The following is a 26,511-nucleotide window of genomic DNA, read 5'->3' as shown; positions in this document are numbered from 1 at the left end:
GGTTCTGTGCAGTAGCCACCCTAATTTATAATGTATGATGCTCTAAGGAAACTTTGTTCTTTTACTATCCTCATCATAATTTGAAACTAATTTTAAATGTAAGGAAAAGAAAAGTGCATAGGACGGTATATAGGGTGTTATACTTAGACTACAAACCCGGTGCATGAAATTCGTGCACGGGGATGGGGTCCCTCAGCCTGGCCTGCACCCTCTTGCAATCTTGGACCACTGACTCCTAACTGCTCACCTGCCTTCCTGCCTGATCACCCATAACCTCTCGCCTACCTGCCAGATCACCCCTAACTGCCTCTGCCTTGGCCCTTGCCATGGTGGCTTCATCCAGCATGACATCTGGAAGGTTGTACAGCTGTCTGGTCTAATTAGTATATTATGCTTTTATTATTATAGATGTTTCAGCACAAAGACAAGCTCTGAACACCAAAAGGCTATCTGTCCCTAATAAGAGTGGCTGTCCCTAAACATGGCTCTCTCTGCTGGACAGATCTTGGAAATTCATACCTTTGTATTTTCTGACCCATTCCCAATAAAGAGCCTTAAAACAGTCTAGTCTCCATGTAAAAAGTTCTGTAACACAAGACTGGGACTGGAGTAGTCTTGACAGCAGAGTCTGGGAACTTGACAAGTAAGCTTCAGTAGAATCATTTTCCGTTCCTCTGAAGGGCACACATCCGTTGCACAGGACACTGACACAGCTCATACTTTTCAGTGATTATGAGAGCAAATATTTATTAAAATAGTGCAGGACTCTTAAAAATGTGCTTTACATTGAGTAATGTTAGTTTTACACAACAATGTTTAGAATTAGGTGCAGTTTAAAATCCACTTTTTATTTTATGAGAAGAAAGAAAAATGTATCCATCATTACACACCTTGTAAGGGAAGAGAGGATTTAAACTCTGAGCATAAAATTTTCACTCTGAGTACAAATATTACTTTTGTTTGCCCCCTTCCCAACATCCCCCAAAATACTCTCTGGACAACCTGCTGTATGTCGGGCAACAAACAGACATACTCTCGAACACTCCTCAGTTGTGGTGGTGATTATGGATTGTCCTAAGGTCATTGTTGATACCTCTTCAAGTTAGTGATAAAGGAAGATATGGAGAAATGGGAGAGCAGAGATATTATACCAGTACTTCTCGGTTTTTAAGAGTGATTGCCTGTCTTTTGCTGATAATACAGAAAATGGGTAACTGAGTAAATAAGCTTCTCTTCTAAGCCAAGAATCAACAGACATTCTACAGAAGGGAGACAGCAAGGAAGAGAAGGTCTGAATGGCGCAGTGAGCTCAGGTGCAGGTGATGAGCCCCAGGACAAGGGTCACTACACAGAAGTGAGTGAGGAAAGGAGAATGTTCAGGAGCTCGGTGGGCACAGAGTCATGGGAGCTGGGCAGTTCCAAGGATTGAAATAAGGATAAACGGTCTGGGAAAAGTGACATTTAGAGAACTTGTAGATGAGTGACCCATGGTTTGTGACATTAAAAAATGAGACAGTTCTTGCTTCATAGTCTAGGAAAACCCCAACTCGACAAGGAGGAACAAACATGGAAAGAGTCAAGACCTTGGGGTCAGAGGTAGAAGAGTCCTCAAAGGCATTGTACTCAGATTCATTCTGTAACCCTACAACCCAGTAGCCATTTTCAGGTCTGAATCTGGAGTAAGCATTTAGGTAATTTACATCTGGGTTAAAAACAAACCCAGAGGTTTTTTTTCTATTGAGATTACTTGTTTTGCTGTACACTCCCAGGATCCAGGCAATCTTCTTGGATACATCAACTTCCCAGTAATATTTTCCTGAGGAGAAATTTTGGCTGCCCAAGACATCAAGAGCAGAAAAATCACATGGATATACATTCCAAAACATAAAATAATTCCCAACTGTCACTTGTCTCCTATCTTCAGAAATGATAATATCCGAAAGAGTGTTGAGTGGATTCAACATCAAGTCCACTGTAGGAAAAAAGACAGTCAGGTGAATTAAATATGGCATGTGTCTTGTGACATTGTGAGAAGGAATATGGGAAACTGACTTGGAGGAACATGAGTTAAGGGGTCAATGATGAGTAGATCAGTTAAGAACTGTTGTATGTATACCTGTTTGGATGGAACACATGTAACTAAGATCATGGGACCTAAGAGTAAGCACAGCTTCTGAAAAGGGATCAGAACATGGCGATTTGAAGAACCTGTAACTTCTTACCCCAGTAGCTTTGGGCTTCTGCCAGCTCTGAAATGACAAAAGTTTCAATGGTGTTGTTAGAAGCAAAAAAGGCAACTCTCATTCCCATCCTTTCTCTTGAGTCGGAACAAGGTAGGGGAAGCCTATGATGCTGTCAACTGGTGAAGGAGGACAGCTGGTCATTCCCACTTAGATGTGTTCACATCTTAAGCACAGGGTACCGGGGTCTTCTTGTGAGGCCTACCTCACCACTTTTTATCCTCATATAGAAAAGCAGCCATTACCCCATGTGCTCTGGGACTATAAGAATCCCCCACACACATCCTTCCTCTGGCTCTCCTCACCTTTAAACACTTGCAGCATCCAAGGCAGATCTGGAAATCGGAGTGTACTCTTTAGTTTCTTGGAAACAATTTTTGGCTTCTTCAAGGTCCAGACCTCACTCCTAGAGAAGACAAAAATTGATCCCTCACACTTCTTACCTTGTGTCTCTCCAAGACCACTGTCTCGCTCACCTTTCATTCCACTGATGCCTTATCACTTGAATCCTCTTCAAGAGAAAAGCCTGAGGGAGGTGCAGGTGAGAGTCCTGACACTGCAGCCAGAAGGAATGTCTTTGTGTCTACCTTTCTATTTACTCTCTGTGTGACCTTGGGAAGGACTTCTTCTCAGAAAGCTCATGTTCTTCCTTCCCAAATGGAAAAATTAACCCCATACTCTCTACCTCTTAAAATAATACACTATTAGATGTATTGGTGGTACCTTTAAAAGTTGTTTGGTGCTCTAAATAAAAAGTATTTCACATATGGAGGAGTCACTGCCATCTCAGTGGTTCCTACAGGAAGAGGCCAAGGATAATGGTGCCCAGGCAGATGCTTAGTGGAGACGCTCTAGAACCTAGTTTGCAAATCTGAAGTGTTTTCTATGTCTATTATTCCAGTACAGATGCTGAGTATCCTATATAATAAAGAGGTAATATGCAAATTGACCCTCATTCCATAATGCCACCTCAAGATGGCAGCGTGTACAACAGGGGAAGGGGAGCAGGGCAAAGCCAGTGGCCACTCTGCACAGCTTCTGCTGGGGTTTCCACGGCCCTGTGTGCATGCTGCAGGGGCAGGGCCTGGTGGCTGCTGCACATGGCCCAGAGGCGGGGCATCGGGACGGCACTCCAGGACTTGGGGCCATCCCATGGCACACTGGCCACAAGGGGGACCCTGGGACTCGAGGCAGTCCCATGGCACGGGGGGGGGGGGGAGGAAGAGGAGCTAGGGAGGGGTCCCAAATCTTGTGCAATTTCATGGGAAGGGTCACTAGTAACATATAAAGTCACACTCTCTTCTGGGGAATCATTTCAAACATTTGGGAAAGGGGAAGATAATACATCCAAATTACTAATGGTCAGAATTTCAAGTGCTTGATGCTGCCAAGAGGGTAGGCAACTTTAGACAAAGGAAGCCATTTTTCCTAGAAGTTGCTAACACGTGTAAAAAGAAAAGAAATTTATTATTGACACCAGAACTAAAGTCACTATTCCCTGAGATTTGAGTCTTTCATTTATTTATTATTAATTAATTAATTAGTTAATTAATTAATTGCAATCCAAAGAACATCATCTAGAAAGACCTTGTTTCACTATAGAGAAATGGATATGTAAGGAAAATGTCCTTGTAGAAGATTTGGGAGCCTGTGAGGTAAAGAGGAAAAGATCTTCCCTGTGATAAGACAGACACCTGTTAAATATAGAAGGAAGAGATTAAGGTTTGACTAAAATGAGTTAAGTTATGGTATTCTGATACTGTAACCTATTCTTTCTTTCAAATCATTTTTTATTTTTTCAATTACAGTTGACATACAATATTATGTTAGCTTCAGTTATTCATTCTAGTGATTTGACATTATAAAACTTACTAAGTAATCATCCCCCAAAATCTCATAACTACCTGACACCATACAAAGCTATTTCTCCCATCCGAATGTTCTCTGTATCTATGAGTCTGTTTCTGTTCTGCTTGTTTATTTTTATTTTTAGATTTAATTGTTGACAGATATGTTTTCATTGGCATTTTATTGTTCATATTTGTAATTTTTACTTTTCTCTCTTCTTAAAGAATACCCTTCAACATTTCATGTAATACTGGTTTGGTGGTAATGAACTCCTTTAGCTTTTTCTGGTCTAGGAAGCTCTTTACCTGACCTTCAATTCTAAATGAGAGCTTTGCTGGGTAGAGTAATCTTGGTAGTAGCTCTTTGCTTTTCATCATTTTGAATATTTCATGGCACTCCTTCTGGCCTGCAAAGTTTCTGTTGAGAAATTACCTGAAAATCTTGTGGGAGCTCCCTTGTAGGTAACTAATTACTTGTCTCTTGCTGCTTTTGAGATTCTCGCTTTTGCCTGGTTGGCGTGGCTCAGTGGTGAACCAGGAGCTAACAGTTTATTCCTGGTCTGGGCACATGCCCAGGTTGTGGGCTTGATCCCCAGTGTGGGGTGTGCAGGAGGCAGCTGATCAATGATTCTCTTTTACCATTGATGTTCCTATCTCTCTCTTACTCTTCCTTCCTCTCTGAAATCAATAAAAATATATATTTTTAAACAGATTCTTATTTTGTCTTTAACCTTTGACATTTTAAAAATTTAAATATATACTTATTGTTGACAGTATTACAGATATCTTCCATTCCCCCCTTATCCCTCTCTGGCCAGCCTCTACCCCTCCAAGGCCTTCATTAAACTATTGTCTGTGTCCATGGCCTATGCATATAAGTATATAAGTTCTTTGGTTTATCTCTTCTTGTTCCCACCACCACCACCCTGAGATATGTCCATCTGTTTCTAGCCTCCCTGCCTTGGGTCTTATTCTGTTGGTCAATTCATTTTGGTCATTAGATTCCACAAATAAGGGAGTTCATGTGATATTCCTCTTTCTCTTATTGGCTTATTTCACTTAACATAATAGTCTCCAGGTGGCATTTTAATTATAATGTGTCTTGGTGTAGGCCTCTTTGGATTCTTCTTGTTTGGGACTCTTATTTCTAATGCTTCTATTATCCCAAAATCTGTGACCTCCCACCACCCAAGTTCCATACCATTACCAAGTTTCACCTGTTATCAACAATTTGAAATACTGTAATACCCAAGTCTACCACATCTGTGATTTTTTAAAATTATAATTGATTCAAAATTACTCTTATAGCTATAATTTTGTCATCATACAAAAAAAAAAAAAAAAAAAAGGACCATGCTTGGTCTCACACACACATACCTTTTAAAGGTGTTAATCATATCCTGGAGAAAAGAGAGAAAACATAAGTCAAGAGTAAGGTTGCCAGATTTAGAAAATTAAAATGGCTAGTTAAAATGTAATTTTGAATAAATCATAAATATGTTTCAGTATAAGCATGGCTTCTGAAATACTTAAGATACTCTTACACTAAAAAATAATGTGTTATTTATCTGAAATTCAAATTTAGCTACACATCCCTTATTAAGTCTTCCTACCTTTCAAAGTTTTGCTCACCTTCCTCTTCACATCCTTAGCACCCCTTGATCTGGTGTAAATAAATAGATGGTCAGAATATAGATGGGGGACAAACTGTAGAGATAAGACCCAGACCAGCCATCTTAGAGGAGTCATGTAAGGATAGTGAAAATATGCTTCCAGGACCTAAAGACAGTATATATTTAAAAGGAAGAGAGGAGCCTACTATTTCTTTATACACATTCATGAGAAGACCCCCTTAATTTATTATGATTTTATATATTCCAGTGACAAAGGAAAATTTATTTTTTAGACATAATTCCAAACTCTGGGGAATCAAAGATGATTAATCAATAATTACATTCCTCAGGACATATATTTTTCTTTTTCTGTAGGAACAAGCAAACTAGTACTTCAAGCAAATGTTTTTCCCTGTCTTCTATACATTCTACACACTACCCTAAGGGAATCTCATCAATGCATAAGTATGATATAAGTCACAGAAACCAGCAGTAGAGAAAGTCTAAAATGAAATTGACTGTTTCCCAGCCATTTACATTCCATTGTCCAGAATAGTATCAATATCTATTTCATCACTGTCTTTCATTAAAAAGTGTATCTTAGCCTGGCTGTGCTTCAGTGGCTGAGCATCGACCCATTAACCAAGAGATCAGGGCACATGAATGAGGTGCAGGCTCAATCCCAGGAGAGGGCATGCAGGAGGGAGCTGGTCAATGATTCTCTCCCATCATTGATGTTTCTATCTCTCTCTCCCTCTCCCTTTCCCTGAAATCAGTAAAAACATATTTTTAAAAAATGTTTTAAAAGTGTATCTTACTCTGAATTCCAATATTGTATTAAACCAGTTCAGTCCCTATGCTAAGCTTCTTTTAGCCACCTACTCTTTCCCATCATAACATTATTTGCTTTGTTTATTTGAACAAAAATACACCAATATATTTGGTTTCCCCCTCTTTAGTCTACACCCTTTTAAACTAACAAAGCCTTGGCTGTCAGTTGGCTGTACCTGCTCAAAAAGTTTTACACTCTGTATTAGGTTTTTTTTTGTTATTGTATCTGACAAAAAACAGCCAGAACTGCCTTAAATTTAAAAGAAAAATGAAAAACTCAGACAACAGGCAGAACTTTTGTATTAGCTAGATTTCTAGAAAAAAATCTTGTCACTAGGGTCTGTTCTTTCTCAAAATTCTATTTTCTACCTGCTATTTGGTCTTTCTTTTCATTCTCTATATGGCATCAACTTGAACATCCTTGTTTAAGTGATAATCCCAAACATATCACCTAGCAGAAAAGATAATTTATCTTTCTAGGCATAACAATAAAATTCTAAGGCATACAGATCATTGCCCTGAATGGGTCAGGTGCATATCTTAAAATAATTACTGCATTTTTGGAATATATATGCTATTTTAGGAATTAAATATGCTGATTTACCTAGAATTGAGAGACACATATATCCCTCACATATATTTATTTTCTCAACCCTAATAAACTACGTGGACAGATGGTAGAGATGGGCTCCTCAAAAGGTAATTCAAGAGACTGTTACAAAAAAAAAAAAAGTAATTGAATGTTGGATAGACAAACAACTGTCTCATACAGAAACTGTCTATTTCTTAGCAGACTGCCATCTTCTTACTCTATAAAAATCCCAGCAGGCTTTTAATAAAAATTAGCAAGATATTAAAAAAGTTTCATAGAAAATTCTATGGACCTAGGAGAGTGTTCCTGGCTCTGTACTGTGTAGCTGGATGAGCAGCATCTCTGGCCTCTACCCACTAGATGGCAGTACAATTGTCGGATCCCTGGGGCACCCATTTCTTAAAATGGTCTCCTTAGAGAACAACTGATTTACTAGTACAATAGAATTGTTTTGAAATTGAATTGAATAGAATTGTTTAACTTTTTTTCAAACAATTTTGAAGGGGAAGAAATGTTCTATGAAACCACAATAATGGAAAACTTAGAGTATGAGTGCATGTGAAAGAGTGATCATCTAGAAATTTATAGCAAATTGGGTTTTGACAAAGGTGTCAAAATAATTCAGTGGATGAGGGGAGAGTTTTTTCAATAAATGTCAAACTGCATCTATACATGGTTTAACAACTCAATATATTTACTACAATTCTTTGAATTGTATACTTAAAATGAGTAGATTTTTTTCATATAATTTATACCTCAAAAACATGTTTTTAAAAAAGAAGTAATGATCCAGCAGATGGAAATTAATTACTTCAGTATTTTAAATGAAGTTAAGAAATTCTTGTTCAGCTATCAAAAAAGAATGCAAGAGGTCAAACAGAAAAATGAAATATCCTGAATTTCCAATATGTTTCATAGCTTAAGATCACAGTCATGAAGTTAATTCCATGAAAAAAAATTAACACTCTTACTAGGTTCAATGCATTTATTGAGTCTCTATATGTTTTCCCCTAATCGTTTCCTAGGCAGTGCACACACACACACACACACACACACACACACACAGAAGCACACATACATATTCATACATGCTCATCCTTCACACAGGTGTCATTACATTTTCCACCTTTTAACAAAACAATAACAAAATCAAACATAAAGAGAGATATGAATTGTTTGATTAAGCTTAATGAAAAAAATGCCTTACAAATGCTAGATCACAGATAATAGAAGCCTATAAAAAACCTTCTTTCAAAAGATTTCATAGCCTTTTATAAAATAACTAGAGGCCCGGGTCCCTCAGCCTGGCCTATGCCCTCTCGCAGTCTGGGACCCCTTGAAGGATGTCCACCTTCTGGCTTAGGCCCGTTCCCTGGGGGTTCAGGCCCAAGCTGGCAGTCAGACATCTCTCTGGCAGCCCGGCAGCCCTCGGGGGATGTCCACTTGCCAGCGGGGAGCAGGCCTAAGCTGCAGTCAGACATCCTTAGCGCTGCTTAAGAGGGAGCCTGGCTTGTGGCGATGGAGGAAGCCAAGCTTCCCGCTGGCCCTGAGCTGGCTGCGGCCTCTGCTCATGGCAACAAAGTTTCAATTATAGAAGACAAATAAATCCCAGGTACCTGCTTCCAGCCAGCCTCCACTGGGAGCTTGGGTGGTTGGGGGCCGTGGCCAGCCTGCAAACAGCCATCAGCCCCTCATCCAGGATGGCCACACCCTCATGGGGTAAGGGTCCTTGCTGCGGGGCTTGGCCAGCATGCAAACAGCCATCAGCCACTCACCCAGACTGGGCATACCTTCATGGGGTGAGGGTCCCTGCTGGGGGGCTTGGCCAACCTGCAAACAGCCATCAGCCACTCACCGAGGCTGGCCACACCCTCATGGGGTGAGGGTCCCTGCTAGGGGGCTTAGCCAGCCTGCAAACTGCCATCAGCCACTCACCCAGACTGGCCAGGCACCCCAGCAGGACCCCCCCACCCTGAAGGGGGTGTGGCCAGCCTGAAAACGACCCTCAGCCCCTCACCCAGGCTGGCCAGGCACTCCTATATAATAAAAGGGTAATATGAAAATTGACCCTAACAGCAGAACGACTGGGACTGACTGGTCACTATGACACACACTGACCACCAGGGGGCAGATGCTCAATGCAGGAGCTGCCCCCTGGTGGTCAGTGCACTCCCACAGGGGGAGCTCTGCTCAGCCATAAGCCAGGCTGGCAGTTGCCAGTACAGCAGTGGTGGTGGGAGCCTCTCCCGCATCCTTAGCAGCACTAAGGATGTCCGACTGCAGCTTAGGCCTGCTCCCCGCTGGCAAGTAGACATTCCCCAAGGGCTGCTGGGCTGCCAGAGGGATGTCTGACTGACAGCTTAGGCCCAACCCCCAGGGAATGGGCCTAAGCCAGCAGGTGGACATCCTCCGAGGGGTCCCAGACTGTGAGAGGGCACAGGCCGGGCTGAAGGACACCCCTGAGTGCACAAATTTTAGTGCACAGGGTCTCTAGTCTTTTAATAAGGAGGAAAATGCAGATACGAAGAGGGGAAGGAAGCTTAATCTATGTGATTTCCCCAAATCACATATATAGGTGCTCCGGCCCAAGTCCTACCTGTAGCATGTCTATAGATGATTCACACATATGATGTTGGAGATACGAAATGAACTCTCTCATGGATTGCCTCTGCTGGACCACCTGGTCGTTAGCCACTGCCAAGTTATCCAGCACATGCACTTCGTCTTCCCGCAGCTTTTGCAGCTCCATTTGCTTCTCCCTGTCCAGGATGTCTCTCATTTCATCAAACCCTTTCCAAATCCTCTCTCTCTCAGTCTGCATGTGATTCATTGGGGAAGAGAAGAGGAAGAAACAGTCAGTCTGTCCAGCTGAGGGCCTGGGCCTTGGGATCCAAGACAAAATCTATATTCCTCGGGCACTTAGGAGGTAAAAGAAAATGGACCATTCCTGGGAAAAGCATTTTCCCAACTCTTTTCCCTTGAGCTGCTCCCAAAGTAATTCATTCAAGTTTACTTTCTCAAGGCCCACCAGGAAACACAATGTGCTTCCTGAATGAGACTTGGATTGCAGGCACCTGTCTTGGATAATCATGCCACACTGCATATGAAACTCCTCTACTCATATCTCCAAAACAGGGAATCCTGAGCCTTCCTTACTTTCTTCTAGAAGTATCAGAACCTCAAACTTGATGACTGAAATGGGACACAGATGCATGAATCACTTTTACATTGGTCCTCTCTATGTCTTTGCCTCTAAATAGTTTCTTTCACTTGGGAGTGTCTACTCTGTAGCTCCCAACTCTTAATAGGAATGGAACTGAATGAGGACTGAACAAACATCTTCTCAACTCATTAATTCTGAGGTAACAAGGAGGAAGGGGCATCCTTGTGATTGGACAAGGTGCTACTCGGTTTGCTATTTTAGAGCTGCCTCAAGAATAATGTCTTTTTACCTTCCAGGTAGCTCTCTCTTCATTGATGACAGCTTCCAACTCCTCAACTTCCTGCTGCTCCTGTGTCAGCCTGTCCAGAGCTGCCTCTAGCTTCTCCTGTGAGAAAGGAACCACCAAAGTCAAGCAATGAGCTTTCTCAGCACCTGGATAGCGGATAAATGGAGAAGAAATCAGGCTCATCTCATAAGAGACCAGAATTTCAGAACTGAAGCTAGCAATTAGAACTGAGAATGCAGACAGAAATCTGAGGAAGTATGTGTGTCCTTTATCCCAGGGTGATGCAAGTTTCCATCTCTGTGTCAAGAGTAGTTTGGATTTCTCTTTTCCTAGAGAAAGAGCTGGTCCTGCAGCAAGCAAAGTCCTTTCTCCTCAAGAACACTCTTCCCAGATCTAACCAATCATGTTCCTAAAAGTTCCGTCTGTTCATGGGGCAATCAGAACTTATCTTGAGAAATTCTCATTCATACAACTTCTCTTTGAAGAAAATATTACTGAAGAAAATGAATGAATGCACAGTAATGTCCCTCAGGCTTCAGAAGCTGAGCTAAGGATATCAAACAGAATGCAGCACTCAGTTCTATGATGACAAGGGAAAAAAATAGGATTAAGCAGTAAAGATTTCACTTCAGGTAACATTCTGCCCAATGTTTCCACACTCTGGGGCCTACCTGACATTCCTTGACCACCTCCTCCATGAGGGATATTTGGTGACCTGGGTGCTCCTGGACACAGAGGCTGCAAATGGCCTTCCCATCCTCCTTACAGAAGAGATGGCAATTTTCCCCATGTTGCTCACAGAGACCATGTTGCTCACAGAGACCATGTTGCTCACAGAGACCATGTTGCTCACAGAGACCATGTTGCTCACAGAGACCCTGTTGCTCACAGAGACCATGTTGCTCACAGAGACCCTGTTGCTCACAGAGACCATGTTGCTCACAGAGATCACTCCTCTGCTGCTGGTGTGACCACATGTTGACTTCTCTGATTTTCTTCACTATGTTGTCCAACTCCTTATTAGGCATGAGGTGCCAAGGGTCGTATGTGCTCTGGCACACAGGACAGCGACATTGCCCTCCAAAGAAGCTCTCTGACTCAGTTGCAGCAATGCAGAGTTGGCAGAAGTTGTGGCCACAGTGCAGGCTCATGGGTTCTGTCAGGAGCTGCTGGCAGATGCAGCAGATCATCTCCTCGTTTATGCTCCCCTGTGATGAAAAATCCATTGCCACGCTCTCCTGCTTCTTCCTGTCCTGGCTCCAGAGGCTCTTCTTGCTCACAGACTCCTGCAAGGCTGGGAATATTGAAGGGGGCAGGATAAGAAAGGCAGGAAGAGAAAGGATACTGATTGGGCAGGCATTTAGAACAGGACAAAACATTAATATTCAGTAAAGAAAGGAAAAGAGAAAGAGAGAAGTAGAGTAGTCAGTAACAGAATGAAAAGGTCCCTTTGTAATGATTTCAAACACTTTACTCTTAGTGTATGTCACATGACAAATTTTACTCCAAGGCAGTGATTGCTGTTTTCTCTTTTTCTACTGGATAGAGGACAAATTGAGGCCTTTTTTACCAAAAGCTTTGTGTCACTCATCACTAGTCTTTTTCTTTTCTTCTTCATTTTTTTAATCATTAGTCTTTTCTATACTTTTCTATTCTCAAGCACATCCAGCATGTTGTATACACGAGCCATGCTTTTACATTGCTCTTCTCTCTGTGTGATTTACTTTATTTGAACAGTTTTATTGAGTTATATTTAGATCACATGCATTCATTTTAGAGTACAGTAATTTCTAATAAATTTATGAAACAGAATAACTATCCCCACAGTCCAATTCTAGAACATATCTATTCTTAAAAACAAACCTAATGCCATTAGAGTCACCCTTTCTGAACCTGAGCCTCAGGCTACCATTAACCTCACCTGTGTTTTTGTGGAATTACCTTTACTGAACAATGCATAAGAGTTGAATTTTAATATATGGTCATTTGAGTCTGATTTCTTTCACTTTGCATGTGTAATTACGATTAATCTTGGAGAAACTAAGATGGCGGCATAGATAAACACCGGGAAATTGTCGCCTCCCACAACAATTGAAAAATACCGCAATGGACAGAGCAGACATCACCCAGAACAACAGGAAGCCTGGCTGAGTGTAAATTCTACAACTAGAAGGAAAGAAAAGCACGCTGAGAGCCAGAGGCACTGCGGAGGTGAAGTGCAGAGGTACGGCGGCTCGCGCACTCGCGGAAAGGGGGTAGCACCTGAGGACGCGGCTGTCTTTTGGAATCACAAGCTCTCGACTGCTCTGAACTCCGGTTCCGGGAAGTCTCTGGGGACCCAGGACTCATACAGGGAGAAGCTGGTCTGTCGGGCAGCGGGCGAACTTGAGTGTGGCTTTCCCTCAGAGGTGCTTGCAGCAATTATCGGGTCACTGAGACACGCGACTCGTTAGGAGAATCAGCCATAGCTGCTTTCTCCGCCCTTTGACTCCCTTAGACCCCGCCCCACCCAGGCTGTGGCAGAGGCTTTTGCATGTGAATGTACCTAACTGCAGCCGAGCCAGGCAGACCCGGAACTTCCAAGAGAAGGCCCAAGGCCCCGCAGCGGCTTGCATTGCTTCACAGCTGAGCCTCTTTGTGGCTCCTGCTGTGTGGCCTCAGGCAGAGGCTGAATTAGCACCTCCTTAGATCCAGGAGCCACTGTACCCAGTGGTCAGAGGGGGACCATCCAGATTGCAACTCCTCAGATCCATAAGGGACACACTCAGGGAGCAGACTCAGTGAGTACCAAAGCCCCACTGAAGCAAGTCTTGCCCCAGAAGGGTGTCTTCAGCACAGAAGTTCTCCCACTTCAGACACAGCTGATTCTCACAGCCAATTGGCCTGGAGGTCAATTCCTCCCAGTGATTCTACAACAACCAAGGCACCAAGAGTGCACCAAGAGTGTCCACCTCAGGTAACTGGGGAGGCTGAGCCACTGGGCCCTACAGGACACCTGGCGCACAGGGCCACTCTATCAACACAGGGAAGCAGCCAAAATGCGGAGACAAAGAAACAGGTCACAAATGGCAGAAATGGAGGAAAGCAAACAACTGGATATAGAGTTCAAGGCCACGTTTATAAGGTTTTTCAAGAATTTTATGGAAACCGCCGATAAATTTAATGAATCCCTCAATAAGTATAGTGAGACCATGGAGGACATGAAAAAGGACCAACTAGAAATTAAGCATACACTGACTGAAATAAAGAATAATTTACAGAGATCCAACAGCAGACAAGAGGATCCCAAGAATCAAGTCAAAGATTTGAAATACAAAGAAACAAAAAATACCCAACCGAAAAAGAAAAAAGAAAAGAGATTCCAAAAATATGAAGATAGTGTAAGGAACCTCTGGGACAACTTCAAGCGTACCAACATCAGAATTATAGGGGTACCAGAAGGAGAGAGAGGGCAAGATATTGAAAACCTTTTTGAAGAAATAATGACAGAAAACTTCCCCTACCTGGTGAAAGAAATGGACTTACAAGTCCAGGAAGCACAGAGAACCCCAAACAAAAGGAATCCAAAGAGGACCACACCAAGACACATCATAATTAAAATTCCAAGAGCAAAAGATAAAGAGAGAATCTTAAAAGCAGCAAGAGAAAGACAGTCAGTTACCTACAAGGGAGTACCCATATGACTGTCAGCTGATTTCTCAACAGAAACCATGCAGGCCAGAAGAGAGTGGCAAGAAATATTCAAAGTGATGAATACCAAGAACCTACAAGCAAGATTACTTTATCCAGCAAAGCTATCATTCAGAATAGAAGGTCAGATAAAGAGCTTCACGGATAAGAAAAAGCTAAAGGAGTTCATCACCACCAAACCAGCATTATATGAAATGCTGAAAGGTATTCTTTAAGAAGAGGAAGAAGAAAAAGGAACTCTTACCATTTGCCACAGCATGGATGGAACTGGAGAGCGGATAAATACCACATGATCTCACTCATTTGTGGAATATAATGAACAACATAAACTGATGAACAAGGACTGATCCAGAGACGGAGAGGCATTGATTGGACTGTCGGGCCTTGGAGGGAAGGTAGGGGAGGGTAGGGGTAAGGGGGAAAGATCAACCAAAGGACTTATATGCAAGCATATAGGCCTAACCAATGGACATGGACAACAGGGGGGTGAGGGCATGAGCGGGGGGGCGGGGGGGCGGTGGTGGTGGTAGAGAGTAACGTGGGAACAAGGACACATATGTAATATCTTAATCAATAAAAAATATATTAAAAAAAAAGATTAATCTCTCCAGCCTTTCTCATAAAACAATTTTTATATTAAAAGCACAAAATCCGAAGAACCAAGATGGCGGCATAGGTTAACGCCGGAGTTTGCTGCTTTGAACAACTACTTCAAAAGTGAAACCAGAAAACGGAAGGGACATCACCCAGAACCACAGGAACGCTGGCTGAGTGGAGGTCCTACAACTAGGAGGAAAGAGAAACGCATACGGACACTCAGAGGAGGCGCAGTGCTGAAGTCAAATTCTGAGGTGTGGAGTGCGCGGAGCGGGCTGGCGGCAGAGGGCGTGGTTTGTCTACTGGTGTTTCCTCAGTATCTAGAACAATGCATCACAGGAACACAGTGTTTGATGAATAAATAAAACCAGAAGCTCCCTGCTCCCCATCTCTCAATAGATGACCATCTGGTAGACATTTTCTTATCAGCTTTCATCTTTATTCCCATTAACCTGAAAAATGTTTACCTGTTAACACACCTGTGCCTCACAGAGCCTTCCTATGCCCTCAAACTCATTCCCTAGTCACATCTACAGGAACAGCAAAGACCAGGATAGAAATGACATTTTATCACTAACAATTTTATAGCCAGTTATAATTTTGACATCACTTTGACCTATTTATTTCTTATACAGATATTTTTAAAAATCTTTTTGGAGTTAATTCTCACCTTAGGATATTTTCCCACTGATTTTTAGAGAGAGTGGAAGGGAGGGGGAGGGACAGAGAAAGAGAAGCATCGATGTGAGAGAGACACACTGATTGGTTTCCTCCTGCACATGCCCCGACCAATGGCAGGGATGGAGTCTGCAACCAAGGTATGTGCCCTTGACCGGAATCTAACCCGGGGTGCTTCAGTCTGCAGGCCAACACTCTATCCTCTGAGCCAAACTGGTTAGGGCTTATGTAAATATTTTTGACAAATAACAGTACTCTGACCTTAAATTAAGAAATACAAACAGGTAGTTGCAAAATAGTCATAAGATTATAAAAGTACAACATAGGGGGAAATAAGAGTATTGTAATAACTACGTATGGTGCAAGTGGGAACTTGAAATATTGGGGGAGAGGGGAACTTTGTAAAGTATATGGTCTAACTACTCTGCTATAGACCTGAAACAGCACAACATAATATTGAACGTCAATTGTAATTGAAAATTAAAATAAAAAAAGAAAGAAAAATAAATTTAAAAAACAGTACTCTTTTCTTCAGATGTGTAAATAAAATAAATGACTTACAGAGGTCAACGTTATTCTTTTAAAACAGGTAGGATTGTTGAGACACATACCACTATATAACAAAGAATGCCACTAAATGCCAGCCAACTTTCAGAAAATAGCAGAGAGGCATGGAACAGATCCCTCCCTCACAGCCCTGAGAGGAACCAACCCTGCCAACATCATTGATGTTATATTTCCAACTTCCAGAACTGTGAGAATAAATTTAAGCCAACTAGTTTGTAGTGCATTCTGTATGACAGGCTTAGAAAACTAACAAAAGTATTTGTTTGTTTGTTTGTTGTATTCTATCATTGAAGAAGCATTATGCCATTGATACCCTCCCACTAAGACAGACAGAGCCCTAGATAGTTTGGCTCAGTAGATAGAGTGTTGGCCTGCAGACTGATGTGTCTCTCTTACATCAATGTTTCTCTCTTTCTGTCCCTTCCCCTCCCTTCCACTCTCTCTAAAACTCAATGGAAAAATATCTTCAGGTGAGAAATAACAAAAGAAAATATATAAATAACACTAATAAAAAGACAGACAGACACATAGACAGAGACAAAATATATTCTCCCTCTTGGAGATGGTGCAATATAGGAGTTTTTACAGAGTAAGGTAAGGGTCAATTAGGTCTTGAGTTTTCTTATCTTATTATATCTTAATTGCCCCATACAGTGGCTTTCTGTACATGTACAATTCAGATAAGAAAAATGAACATGTCTCCACAATGTTGAAAAAAAATCTTATAGAGGTTCAGCCAACATTCTTTTTTTTTTTTTTTTTTTTTTTTTAGGCAAAATACAAAGATAGACTTTATTAAATGCTGCTCAATCCCCCAATGAAGATCTTTCATTACAAAACAGTTTTCCACACAACTGCAAGTTAAGAGATTGGAATGGTACTCTGATAACAAAATTTATGAGAAATACTTGACCAAGTAAAAACATACAAGACCCCTATAGTCAACCTTCTTAGAATGCTACAGAAGCCAACTGCAGTTCCTTTAAGTAAAGCCAGGCAGTGACAAGGAGCACGTGGTGTCACCACGCTGTGGGACAGGAAGCCCCCATCAGGAGGGACTGGAGGAGGGCAGGTGGTGAGGGCTGGAAGGGCCCTGCCTTCAGCCGTGGGGAAGGGGAGGAAGAAGAATGAACTGAGAGGCAGGCTGCGTGTTCACCTGCGCTGCCCCCACTAATCTGTGCTCATCATTGGGGAGTTGCAGATAAGGGGGGTCATGAGGAGCAATCTGAAGAATTTGGTTTACTTTCCTAGCTTTTATTTATAAGTTGTGCTTTAAAAAGCCTGGAGATTTAAGTTTTTTTGCTCAAATTCCAGAGTACAGTAATATTTCTAAAGAAGGGAGGCTTTTGGCAGGTAATTCCCCCCATCATATTTCTGAGAGGGACAAAGGGAAAGGTAAGGATTATACCTTAGTTTTATTTAGGAAATACTTTTTTCCTAGGATGTAACTAAGGTCTGCAGCAATGTGAAAAGCACATTATAAAAGAGAAAAATATACAGAGCAGACTACTGTATCTATGTGCAACACAATAAAAATCGAACTAGTCGCCCTAACCGGTTTGGCTCAGTGGATAGAGCATCGGCCTGCAGACTGAAAGGTCCCAGGTTCAATTCCGGTCAAGGGCATGTACCTTGGTTGCGGGCACATCCCCAGTGGGGAGTGTGCAGGAGACAGCTGATCGATGTTTCTCTCTCATTGATGTTTCTAACTCTCTATCGCTCTCCCTCCCTCTCTGTAAAAAAATCAATAAAATGTATTTTTTTAAAAAAATAGAACTAGTCATGATTCTTACCACTCCCATAATTATCTCACTCATATTATAGATGATAAAGTTCAGTTTTGTGAAACTTCAGATGTGACACAATAAATCAATGATTAGACAAATGTTACAATATACTGTGGCCATGATATAGCACAGAGCTATGTTTAGTCCATATATGTTTTTCACTTACAGTTGCCAGAAAAAAAATTGACCTTTTAATTATACTGTTGAGGTTTCATGATTTTTACATTTTTTAAAAAAGTGTACAAAACTGCGCCTATCCCACAGGGGTGGCATGTTTCTCTTTATTCATCACTTGTATTGCTGAGAATACTGTGCATGTTCTGGTTTTCTAGAGCTTTCTTTAGTTTTAGCTCCTCTAATTTTTTTCATAATTCTTCACGTTCCAATTCCTTCTTTTTCTCTCTTTGTCTTTCAGCTTTGTATGAACTAGTAAGATCATCGAAAAGCTTGCCATTCATTTCCATTAGGGTTTTCAGCACATTGTAGACCAGTGCTACGATGGTCTGATTCCAGCGTTCCTTGGAGATTTTGTACAAACTACCCAACATAATTGGCAGAATTTTATAAATATTCTCCTCAGTCAAACTAAGAATATATTCATTATTCCAGAAGTACAACGCCCTTTCTGCAATCTGAAAATGAGAACTGGATACACACTTAGATATTTGCTTAAAAGGGGGCTCTTCAATTTTTTTGAACTGTGTTGGTTCAATAACATCTAAGATTTCTTCAATTTCTCCTAAAAACATCACCTCTTTCTGGCTGCATGTTTTTGGCCAAAATTTCAGCAATCCTCTGGTCACTAGTTCTGTTAGTGTTGTATCTTTCTCCAGGAACTGTACAACACAGTAGGCTAACTGAGCATGAAACAAAGCTAATCCTTTTGCAGTATGCATAGGAATAAGAACCTTCATTCGAAATTGTTTTATGTTCTGCTTTCAGTGGCAATGCAAAGCCATTGATAATACTTCCTAATATTTCCAGGAGTTCAGCAACACCATTGAAATGTTCTGTTTCATACATAAACCTGAGGAAACGATGTTAACTTGTTTTCTGATGAATGCTCTTAATCCAAGAAATTTCCCATAAATTCGATGCAGAACAGTCTTCAGGAAGTCACGTTCTCTGGGATCTTCACTATCAAAAAGTTCCAGGAGCTGTTGTACAAATTTCTGATCAATCTATCGCTTTGCAATGCTAGGCTGGAAATCAGGGCTTTCCAAAAATCTTAAGAAGAAATTCATACACCAATTGTATGTGAGGCCAAGAAGCCTCAAGTGTGGGTTCATCCTCCTCTGGATCAAAATCTGGATTATCACTTGGAGGAAGAGTACGGAAGATATTTGCACTGATCATTTTGACTATATCAGAATACGCTGATTCAACAATTACACCACGATTAGTTGAAAACATACTCAACCAGTTCATTCAGTGCTGCTCTCTTAATTTCTTTGCTCTTCAAGTCTGAAACACAGTCCATGAAATCAAACAGTACACAGCACTGTTGCAACTTCTGTTGTTCATGTGAAGTGGCATCTTTGAGTTGGGGCCGGGGCTGCCGCTCCGCGGGGCTGCCCTGGCGGCGGAACTGCCACGAGCCCTGGGAGCGCTTCTGCCTCAGCGCCATGCGCACCGATTTCCGGGTGAAGCCCGTCCGCTTTCTCCGAGGCCAGGATGGCGGCGCTGGCAGCGACGATGCCGACATCTCCGCGGCCCAGGCGCTTGCCAGCTCCTGCGCTGCTTGCACTGCACGGACAGCGGCAGGAGGAGGAGGAGGAGGTGGAGGAGGCGGGGGTGAGGCGCGGAACGGTCGCGCCCCTCCGCCCCGCGCCCCCGGCCACCGTCTTCCGGCTCCCCGGCGCCGCCGAGCTTCTCCTCGCCGCCCGCCAAAGCCTCACCAGCGCATCTCGGGGCCGGAAGTCCCTGGTCCCCGCCGCGCGGCGGGCTCCCGGGGCCGACGGAAGCAAGGGCGGGGGAGCAGGGGGGCCGAGAAGTTGTTGACTCCGGGCGCGGAGGGCGGGTGGAAGGGAGCCTGAGGTTTAGACAACGGAGGCGACGGAGCAGGGGCGCGGACGCGGAGCGCGCCGCTCGTCCCTTCGTCCAGGTCGCCGGCCAGCCCCTCAGCGGCCGCTGCCAGAGCAACCCGCCTTCCTTGGAGTCTCCTCCCGAGGCGCTGCCATCGCGGGTCCCTGCCGAGCCTCGGCCGCGGTGCCCGCTCTTCCCTGTCCGCGCGGTCCCCGCATCTCCCGGGCTCTGGGCGAGCACACGAGCGCTCCTCGGGTGCGGAGCAGCCTGCGCTCCCTCCCCCACGCGCCCCTCCGCCGCCCACGCGGAACCCCCAGCGGGCGTCCGCTACAACTGGAGAGGCGGTGGGGACGCGCCAGCGGGGGAGTGTCCAGCCAACATTCTTAAAACCGCTCCTGGACCCTGGATCAGTAACTGCCAATGAGAAGTGAACCTGTTCTTGGCATCCAGACACCTGGTGAGTTGAGAAACATTGCAACTCCTCCCATGCCTCTATATTCAGAGTTCTTTCTTCTGTCCCACCTCCGTCCATCCAGGGTTTAGTCTGCACCACTTTAAAGAACCTCACCGCAAGACCTCTAGCTCTCAGGTCAATTTGTTTCAAATAAATCATTTAGAAATAGAACCCCTCTTCATAAAACTACCCCTAGCTCATCCCTTTCTCTCATAGTAAGTTCATCAGAAAAGCCTGCAGCACTCTCTTCTCATTAGGTCCCATCCAAATGAGTCTTTTACCTCAAATCCAGGAATGGTTTCCCCGCTAGTTCTCCTGATGCTGTCACTGGTCTCAGCGTCTGCTTGCATCCTTGTTCACCATCAGCAAGAGTGATTTTTTAAAGTCCACATTAACCCTGCCGCTCCTTTGCTCAGATGCATGCCATCAGTGAATCCATCTTTATCATGGCCTAGTTAGGCCTACATTACACATCCCCTTCTATTGCCTTACCCACTCAACTCACCTTCCCATCAAACCACACTGATTGCATTCATATTCTTTAATCACTCAGGACAAAAAATCCCCTCATTTCCTTGAAGACTTTACTCAAAATCACCTTTTACTTTAAAACAGTAAAGTCCTTTTACCAGGACTCTATAGATACCTTGTCCTACTATGACCTTTTGGTCTAATAATTATTGTTGTTGTTTCTTGGTTTTACATTTATACCATAGGAATATCCATCTTATTTTATACCATCTTACACTTTTATTCTTTGCTTACTTTCTCTTCCATCTTAAAATATAATTTTTGTAGATACCTAATATTTATTGTACATTCAGCAGAATGTAGTTTTATGCCACAGGTGAATCCATTTGTTATTGAGATTGTAATGTAAAATCTTTAAAATATATAAAAACTTACTTTCTCCTGTTTTGAGGAACCTATAATAGCCCTTGAGAATGCAGTTAGTTTTCACCTTGTCCAGGTATGAGTCACAGATCCATAATCTCTGAGACGGGAGAGGAAGTTAAGTACACTTCAAAACCTATGTAACAGAGATATCAAGGTACAAATTGTTCAAAGGTGAGATTAAGATGGAGTTCTTTCTGAAAAATTATCAACTCCTTTTCTTACCTCCAGGCAAGAGAAAAGTCAGTAAAGGGTTGTTAAGGTAATAAACGTGGAAGGGTTATGTCCAGGATGATGCAGAATGCACTCTAAAGCCAGAGAGGGCACCAGAGTCATAGGGTGCACAGAGGCACCAGTGAGCCATGGCCCTCAGGAAACAATAAGTTGCCTGTTCCTGGACCTTTGAGAGACAAGTGGCCACCTGGGGGCTACAGAGATGAGCAGCAATCTGGTTATCCAGCCTCTCTCATCAGGCTGGCCAAAGTGCTGGGCATTTATCAGGAAGGTTGTGCACAGCTTCCAGAAGTCACTAAGATATAAGTAAAAGAATCAGCACTAAGGGAAAGGGCAGCAGGTGTCATATGAAGTCTCAAAGGTGGCAAGAAAAAGCCCCCGAGACAGCCCAAGAAGCAGATGGATGAGGAAAGTAAGACATTCCAGCAGAAAGCAAAGGCCAAGGGAAAAGGCCCCCAGGACACATGGGAAATAAAGAAATCTGGCCAGGAATGGGCTGTTCCTTTGTGCCTGGGGCAATGGTGATCCTAAATTCTATTCCTGTTTTAACATCTGGATTCCCTATGATAACATCAGTTGCCACCTACAGCTAGAATGAAGAAGTATTGTCTGCGAGCTTATTGTACATTTAAGAATAAAGTTTTGTAAAAATAAATAAATAAATAAATAAATAATGCTAATTTAACAAAAGAGTAAGAGGACCAGCTTCAAGAGGGTCTGGTCCCTGCAGAGCCCCTAAGAGCCCGCCCCTCCCACAGGCCTCCTGATAAGGGCTCTCACTCCTGCTGGCCTCACCAGGAGCTTGGGCTTTATGAAGAGGGAGAACAGGGCTCATCTCACAGGCTTCCTGGAGAACAGGAGGGAGGGATTTGCTGTCTGGGAAAGGAGTATTCTGGCTCACCTTGGAAAGGTAGAAAGTCAAGACTACAGAATAGGGAGAAGATGAGGTAACAGCCTGGAGAAATAATGATCCCTCCAAGAAATAAATAAGACTGCTTTTTTAAACAGCCCTTCTCTAAAGATCACTCTTCCCCCGGACTCAGTGTTTCTCTTTTCTGCCACCTCAGCAGAGAGAGTCAGCAGAGCAGCTTCAGAATCACAATTTAAGACACCAAACACAGTCAGTCTCCTCCCCCAAAGCCTACTGTCCTTTGTCCCCAGAAAATGCCCCACTCACTTTTAGGAAATATACAGGAGTCTTAATTCAATGGAGGAGATCAGCTGTAAGTCAGGTCAGTATTCCACTCACCAAGCCAGCGACCGGCTCTCCACAGAGGAGTTCCCGACAGAAGTGGAGTGAGAAATGAAAGTTAAGTTCATAGGAGTGGAAAATAAACAAAGGAAGCAAAACAGAAACTTAAGAACAATAACAATGTGCCCTGACTGGTTTGGCTAAGTGGATAGAGCATTGGCCTGCGGACTGAAGGGTCCCGGGTTCAATTCCAGTCAAGGGCATGTACCTTGGTTGCAGGCACATCCCCAGTAGGGGGTGTGCAGGAGGCAGCTGATTGATGCTTCTCTTTCATCAATGTTTCTAACTCTCTATTCCTCTCCCTTCTTCTCTGTAAAAAATCAATAAAATATATTTTAAAAAAGAACAATAACAATGTGAAGTCACCAGTTAGGACATTTAGGGAAGTCAATGCTTCCATATGTTCTTATAGTTTTATCCTTTTTGCAGATTATTCTTGCAAGAATATTTGAATAAGAAGAATGTGAAATTTAATGATACACTCCACAGCTATCCTGAATACTCAGAATTTCAATTCAATTCTATACCTACTAGTTAAGCTTTTCCTATAGTTATGTCCTGAACTACTTACTATGGATAAAATCATGATCCAGGAAGTCTGGGTACCTGCCCTTTGTAATGCAGAGTGTGATGGGAAGATAATCAGTGATAGAGATCTGATAATTTGAACTGAATGGTAGCATCTGTCCTTGGAATTTTAGGAAAGATTCTTCTTTCTAAATAGTAGGAAAGAGCTGGTATGTAGAATTTTTTTTTAGCCTATTGAGAAAAATTTTCCACAACACCACTGAACCTTAGCTGATCCTTCAGTTAACTACCAGTTTTTGTTTCTGACCTAGAAACAAAAGCCTTCCAGACATAATGTGGAACAGCTGAGGCAGTGACATGTTACTAGCCACTAGGAGGCAGTAAGAGCATGGAATTTAACACAGGGAGGTGCTCTTCAAGTGGAGTCTTTATCTAGGTAACACTCACACCTCCATAAGCGACCACTTTCCCCACTTCTTTGGGAAATATTTGGAACTTTTTGCACCATCAATCAAAAGCAGAAATGGGTTCCGTCCCTGCTTACCGCGCTGCGTCGTGTCCCGCGAGCGGCCCGCGCGCCCATCAGCCGCCGCCGCGGCCTCCCGGCCGGCGCCCGGGCAGGGGGCGGCGGGCCCGGGGCCGCGAGAGTGCGGGTGACAGGCCCGGCCTCGCGGGAGGCCGAGGCGGCGGGCGCTCCCGCCCCGCGCCGGCTGTTCATGAAGCATGTCGGCCACCAACGTGGACCCCCAGAGAAGCAAAGGACAAGACAATAAAGTACAAAATGGTTCTTTGCATCAGAAGGATACAGTTCATGACAATGACTTTGAGCCCTACCTTTCTGGACAGTCAAATCAGAGTAACAGTTACCCCTCCATGGCTGACCCCTACCTGTCCAGCTATTACCCGCCGTCCATTGGATTCCCTTACTCCCTTAATGAGGCACCGTGGTCAACTGGAGGGGACCCTCCCATCCCGTACCTCACCACCTACGGACAGCTCAGCAATGGCGATCATCACTTCATGCATGACGCCGTGTTTGGACAGCCTGGGGGCCTGGGGAACAACATCTATCAGCACAGGTTTAATTTCTTCCCTGAAAACCCTGCCTTCTCAGCCTGGGGGACAAGTGGGTCTCAGGGACAGCAGGCCCAGAGTTCTGCTTATGGGAGCAGCTACACCTACCCGCCGAGCTCCCTGGGTGGCACGATTGTGGACGGGCAGACGGGCTTTCACAGCGACACCCTCAACAAGGCCCCCGGGATGAACAGCCTGGAGCAGGGCATGGTGGGCCTGAAGATCGGTGATGTCACCACCTCTGCAGTTAAGACAGTGGGCTCAGTCGTCAGCAGTGTGGCAATGACTGGTGTGCTTTCTGGCAATGGTGGGACAAATGTAAACATGCCGGTTTCGAAGCCGACTTCATGGGCTGCCATCGCCAGCAAGCCAGCAAAGCCGCAGCCGAAAATGAAAGCCAAGGGCGGACCTGTCATCGGGGCCGCACTGCCCCCTCCGCCTATAAAGCATAACATGGACATTGGCACCTGGGATAACAAGGGGCCCGTGCCCAAGGCCCTGGCCCCACAGCAGGTGCCGGCTCCCCAATCTGCCCCCCAGCCTCAACCGGTTGTGCAGCCTCTGTCAGTTCAGCCCCCACCTTTGGCCCAACCACAGTATCAGAGTTCTCAGCCGTTGCCCCAAACCCGCTGGGTCGCCCCCCGCAACAGGAATGCAGCGTTTGGGCAGAGCTCGGGGACGGGGGGTAACAGTCACTCCCCTGGAAGCACCCAGTCTGGTTCTGCCCTGAGCGCAGAATCCCATCCAGTCCTTGAGAAACTGAAGGCTGCCCACAGCTACAACCCTAAGGAGTTTGACTGGAACCTGCGGAGTGGCCGCGTGTTCATAATAAAGAGCTACTCGGAGGATGACGTGCACCGCTCCATCAAGTACTCCATCTGGTGCAGCACCGAGCACGGTAACAAGCGCCTGGATGGCGCCTTCCGCTCCGTCGGCAGCAAGGGACCTGTCTACCTGCTCTTCAGCGTCAACGGTAGCGGCCACTTCTGTGGGGTGGCGGAGATGAAGTCGCCCGTGGACTACGGCACAAGTGCTGGGGTCTGGTCTCAGGACAAGTGGAAGGGCAAGTTTGACGTGAAGTGGATTTTTGTTAAGGACGTGCCCAACAACCAGCTCCGGCACATCCGACTGGAGAACAATGACAACAAGCCGGTCACAAACTCCCGCGACACCCAGGAGGTGCCCTTAGAAAAAGCAAAGCAAGTGCTGAAAATCATCGCCTCCTACAAGCACACCACTTCCATCTTTGATGACTTTTCTCACTATGAGAAGCGACAGGAGGAAGAGGAGGTGGTGCGCAAGGAACGGCAGAATCGGAACAAACAGTAAGGATGAGCTGGTTTCTGTTATGATCTAATGTTTGATTGAAAAGCCAAGTTTCAGAACGTGTGCTTGGTGCTGTGCCTGGGTCAGCCCAGCCGTCTTCCTGTGCAGGCCTTGTGCTGCCTCTCTGCGTTCTCTGTCATTTGTTTTTGCCCAGGTGGCTCTTCACTCATGTGTATTTTTTCTGTGTATTATAGTATTGTAGAACTCACTAATAAAGAAAGTTTTCGTCAGCTTATCAATCAGATTGACCTAATGCGAAATATAAATATCTTTAAAAAAAAAACCTAATGCACCCCCAAAGAATTTTTTTGGGGGGCAGGAATTATGTGCTTGTTCTTATATTCAAAGCCATCTAACATCTTTCTTTGAGATTATTTCTCACCCCTGTTGCCTCGTCTTGAATGTATCGAACCATGAGTTTTGTCATGTAGCATATGTGTTAAATACTCTCTTCAAAGTGCAAGTGAGCAATCACCTGGTTGGGCTGGTTTGCCATTTTATGATCAGTTACCTGTCTAAGAAGCTACTCTGCCATCTGTTTTTTACTAGAGAAAGATAAATTTTAGTTTTCCAGATTTGGTTACGGCTGTGTTTCCTTGGGCCGCCCACCCTCTCCAACCCCGCACCGGAATAGCACTGTCCAGCGGGGTGACAGCAGGGCCCGGTGTGCGGAGGTTAGGGTCCAGGGTTCAGGCCCCCTCAGTGTGTGCAACTCATTGTAACCCTTTATCTTCTCTTGAGAATCCTGATGCCATCTTACGTTTTTATACCAGTAATGCTGAGCTTGTATCGCTCTGCTCTGGTGCAGACAGTGTCATGGATGGTGCTGCCCA

The 26,511-nt window shown here is 44.0% G+C and overlaps 2 protein-coding genes and 1 pseudogene across 4 annotated transcripts; 1 reads left to right on the top strand and 2 right to left on the bottom strand.

The window, feature by feature from the left end:
* Nucleotides 1–827: 827 nt before the first annotated feature.
* Nucleotides 828–22,785, bottom strand: LOC118664741 (E3 ubiquitin-protein ligase TRIM22-like). 3 transcript variants are annotated; one of them, XM_036325210.1, is made up of 8 exons: nucleotides 22,676–22,785; nucleotides 11,244–11,866; nucleotides 10,576–10,671; nucleotides 9,720–9,938; nucleotides 5,465–5,487; nucleotides 2,546–2,646; nucleotides 2,223–2,249; nucleotides 1,377–1,972 (listed from the first exon to the last, which is right to left on the bottom strand). In XM_036325210.1, the coding sequence occupies exons 2-8, from the start codon at nucleotides 11,796–11,798 to the stop codon at nucleotides 1,377–1,379; spliced, it is 1,617 nt and encodes a 538-aa protein (XP_036181103.1). In that variant the 5' UTR covers nucleotides 11,799–11,866; nucleotides 22,676–22,785. The 3 variants fall into 3 exon arrangements, with proteins under 3 accessions (XP_036181102.1, XP_036181104.1, XP_036181103.1); XM_036325209.1 differs by lacking the exon at nucleotides 22,676–22,785 and having other exon boundaries at nucleotides 828–1,972; nucleotides 11,244–12,296; XM_036325211.1 differs by lacking the exons at nucleotides 5,465–5,487; nucleotides 22,676–22,785 and having other exon boundaries at nucleotides 828–1,972; nucleotides 2,546–2,669; nucleotides 11,244–12,298.
* LOC118664745 lies at nucleotides 17,834–20,190 on the bottom strand (annotated as a pseudogene).
* A 1,015-nt stretch (nucleotides 22,786–23,800) lies between the features above and the next one.
* LOC118664743 (YTH domain-containing family protein 1-like) lies at nucleotides 23,801–25,920 on the top strand. Its single transcript, XM_036325212.1, has one exon. It carries the CDS (start codon nucleotides 24,002–24,004, stop codon nucleotides 25,679–25,681), a length of 1,680 nt encoding a protein of 559 aa, XP_036181105.1. The 5' UTR covers nucleotides 23,801–24,001; the 3' UTR covers nucleotides 25,682–25,920.
* Nucleotides 25,921–26,511: the final 591 nt, after the last annotated feature.

Source organism: Myotis myotis, unplaced genomic scaffold (assembly GCF_014108235.1).
Source record: "Myotis myotis isolate mMyoMyo1 unplaced genomic scaffold, mMyoMyo1.p scaffold_m19_p_10, whole genome shotgun sequence".
Taxonomy (NCBI): Eukaryota; Metazoa; Chordata; class Mammalia; order Chiroptera; family Vespertilionidae; genus Myotis; species Myotis myotis.
This window is presented reverse-complemented; position numbering and strand designations above follow the sequence as displayed.

What these genes read in the sequence shown, in the direction of transcription:
- LOC118664741 (XM_036325211.1), bottom strand. Translation starts at nt 11,951, where the DNA reads ATGTTTTGTCCTGTTCTAAATGCCTGCCCAATCAGTATCCTTTCTCTT. An exon ending in AGGTGGTCAAGGAATGTCAG is followed by an intron (nt 10,672 to 11,243) that starts GTAGGCCCCAGA and finishes CCTTTCTCACAG; the next exon opens with GAGAAGCTAGAGGCAGCTCT. An exon ending in AAGAGAGAGCTACCTGGAAG is followed by an intron (nt 9,939 to 10,575) that starts GTAAAAAGACAT and finishes AATCACATGCAG; the next exon opens with ACTGAGAGAGAGAGGATTTG.
- LOC118664743 (XM_036325212.1), top strand. Translation starts at nt 24,002, where the DNA reads ATGTCGGCCACCAACGTGGACCCCCAGAGAAGCAAAGGACAAGACAAT.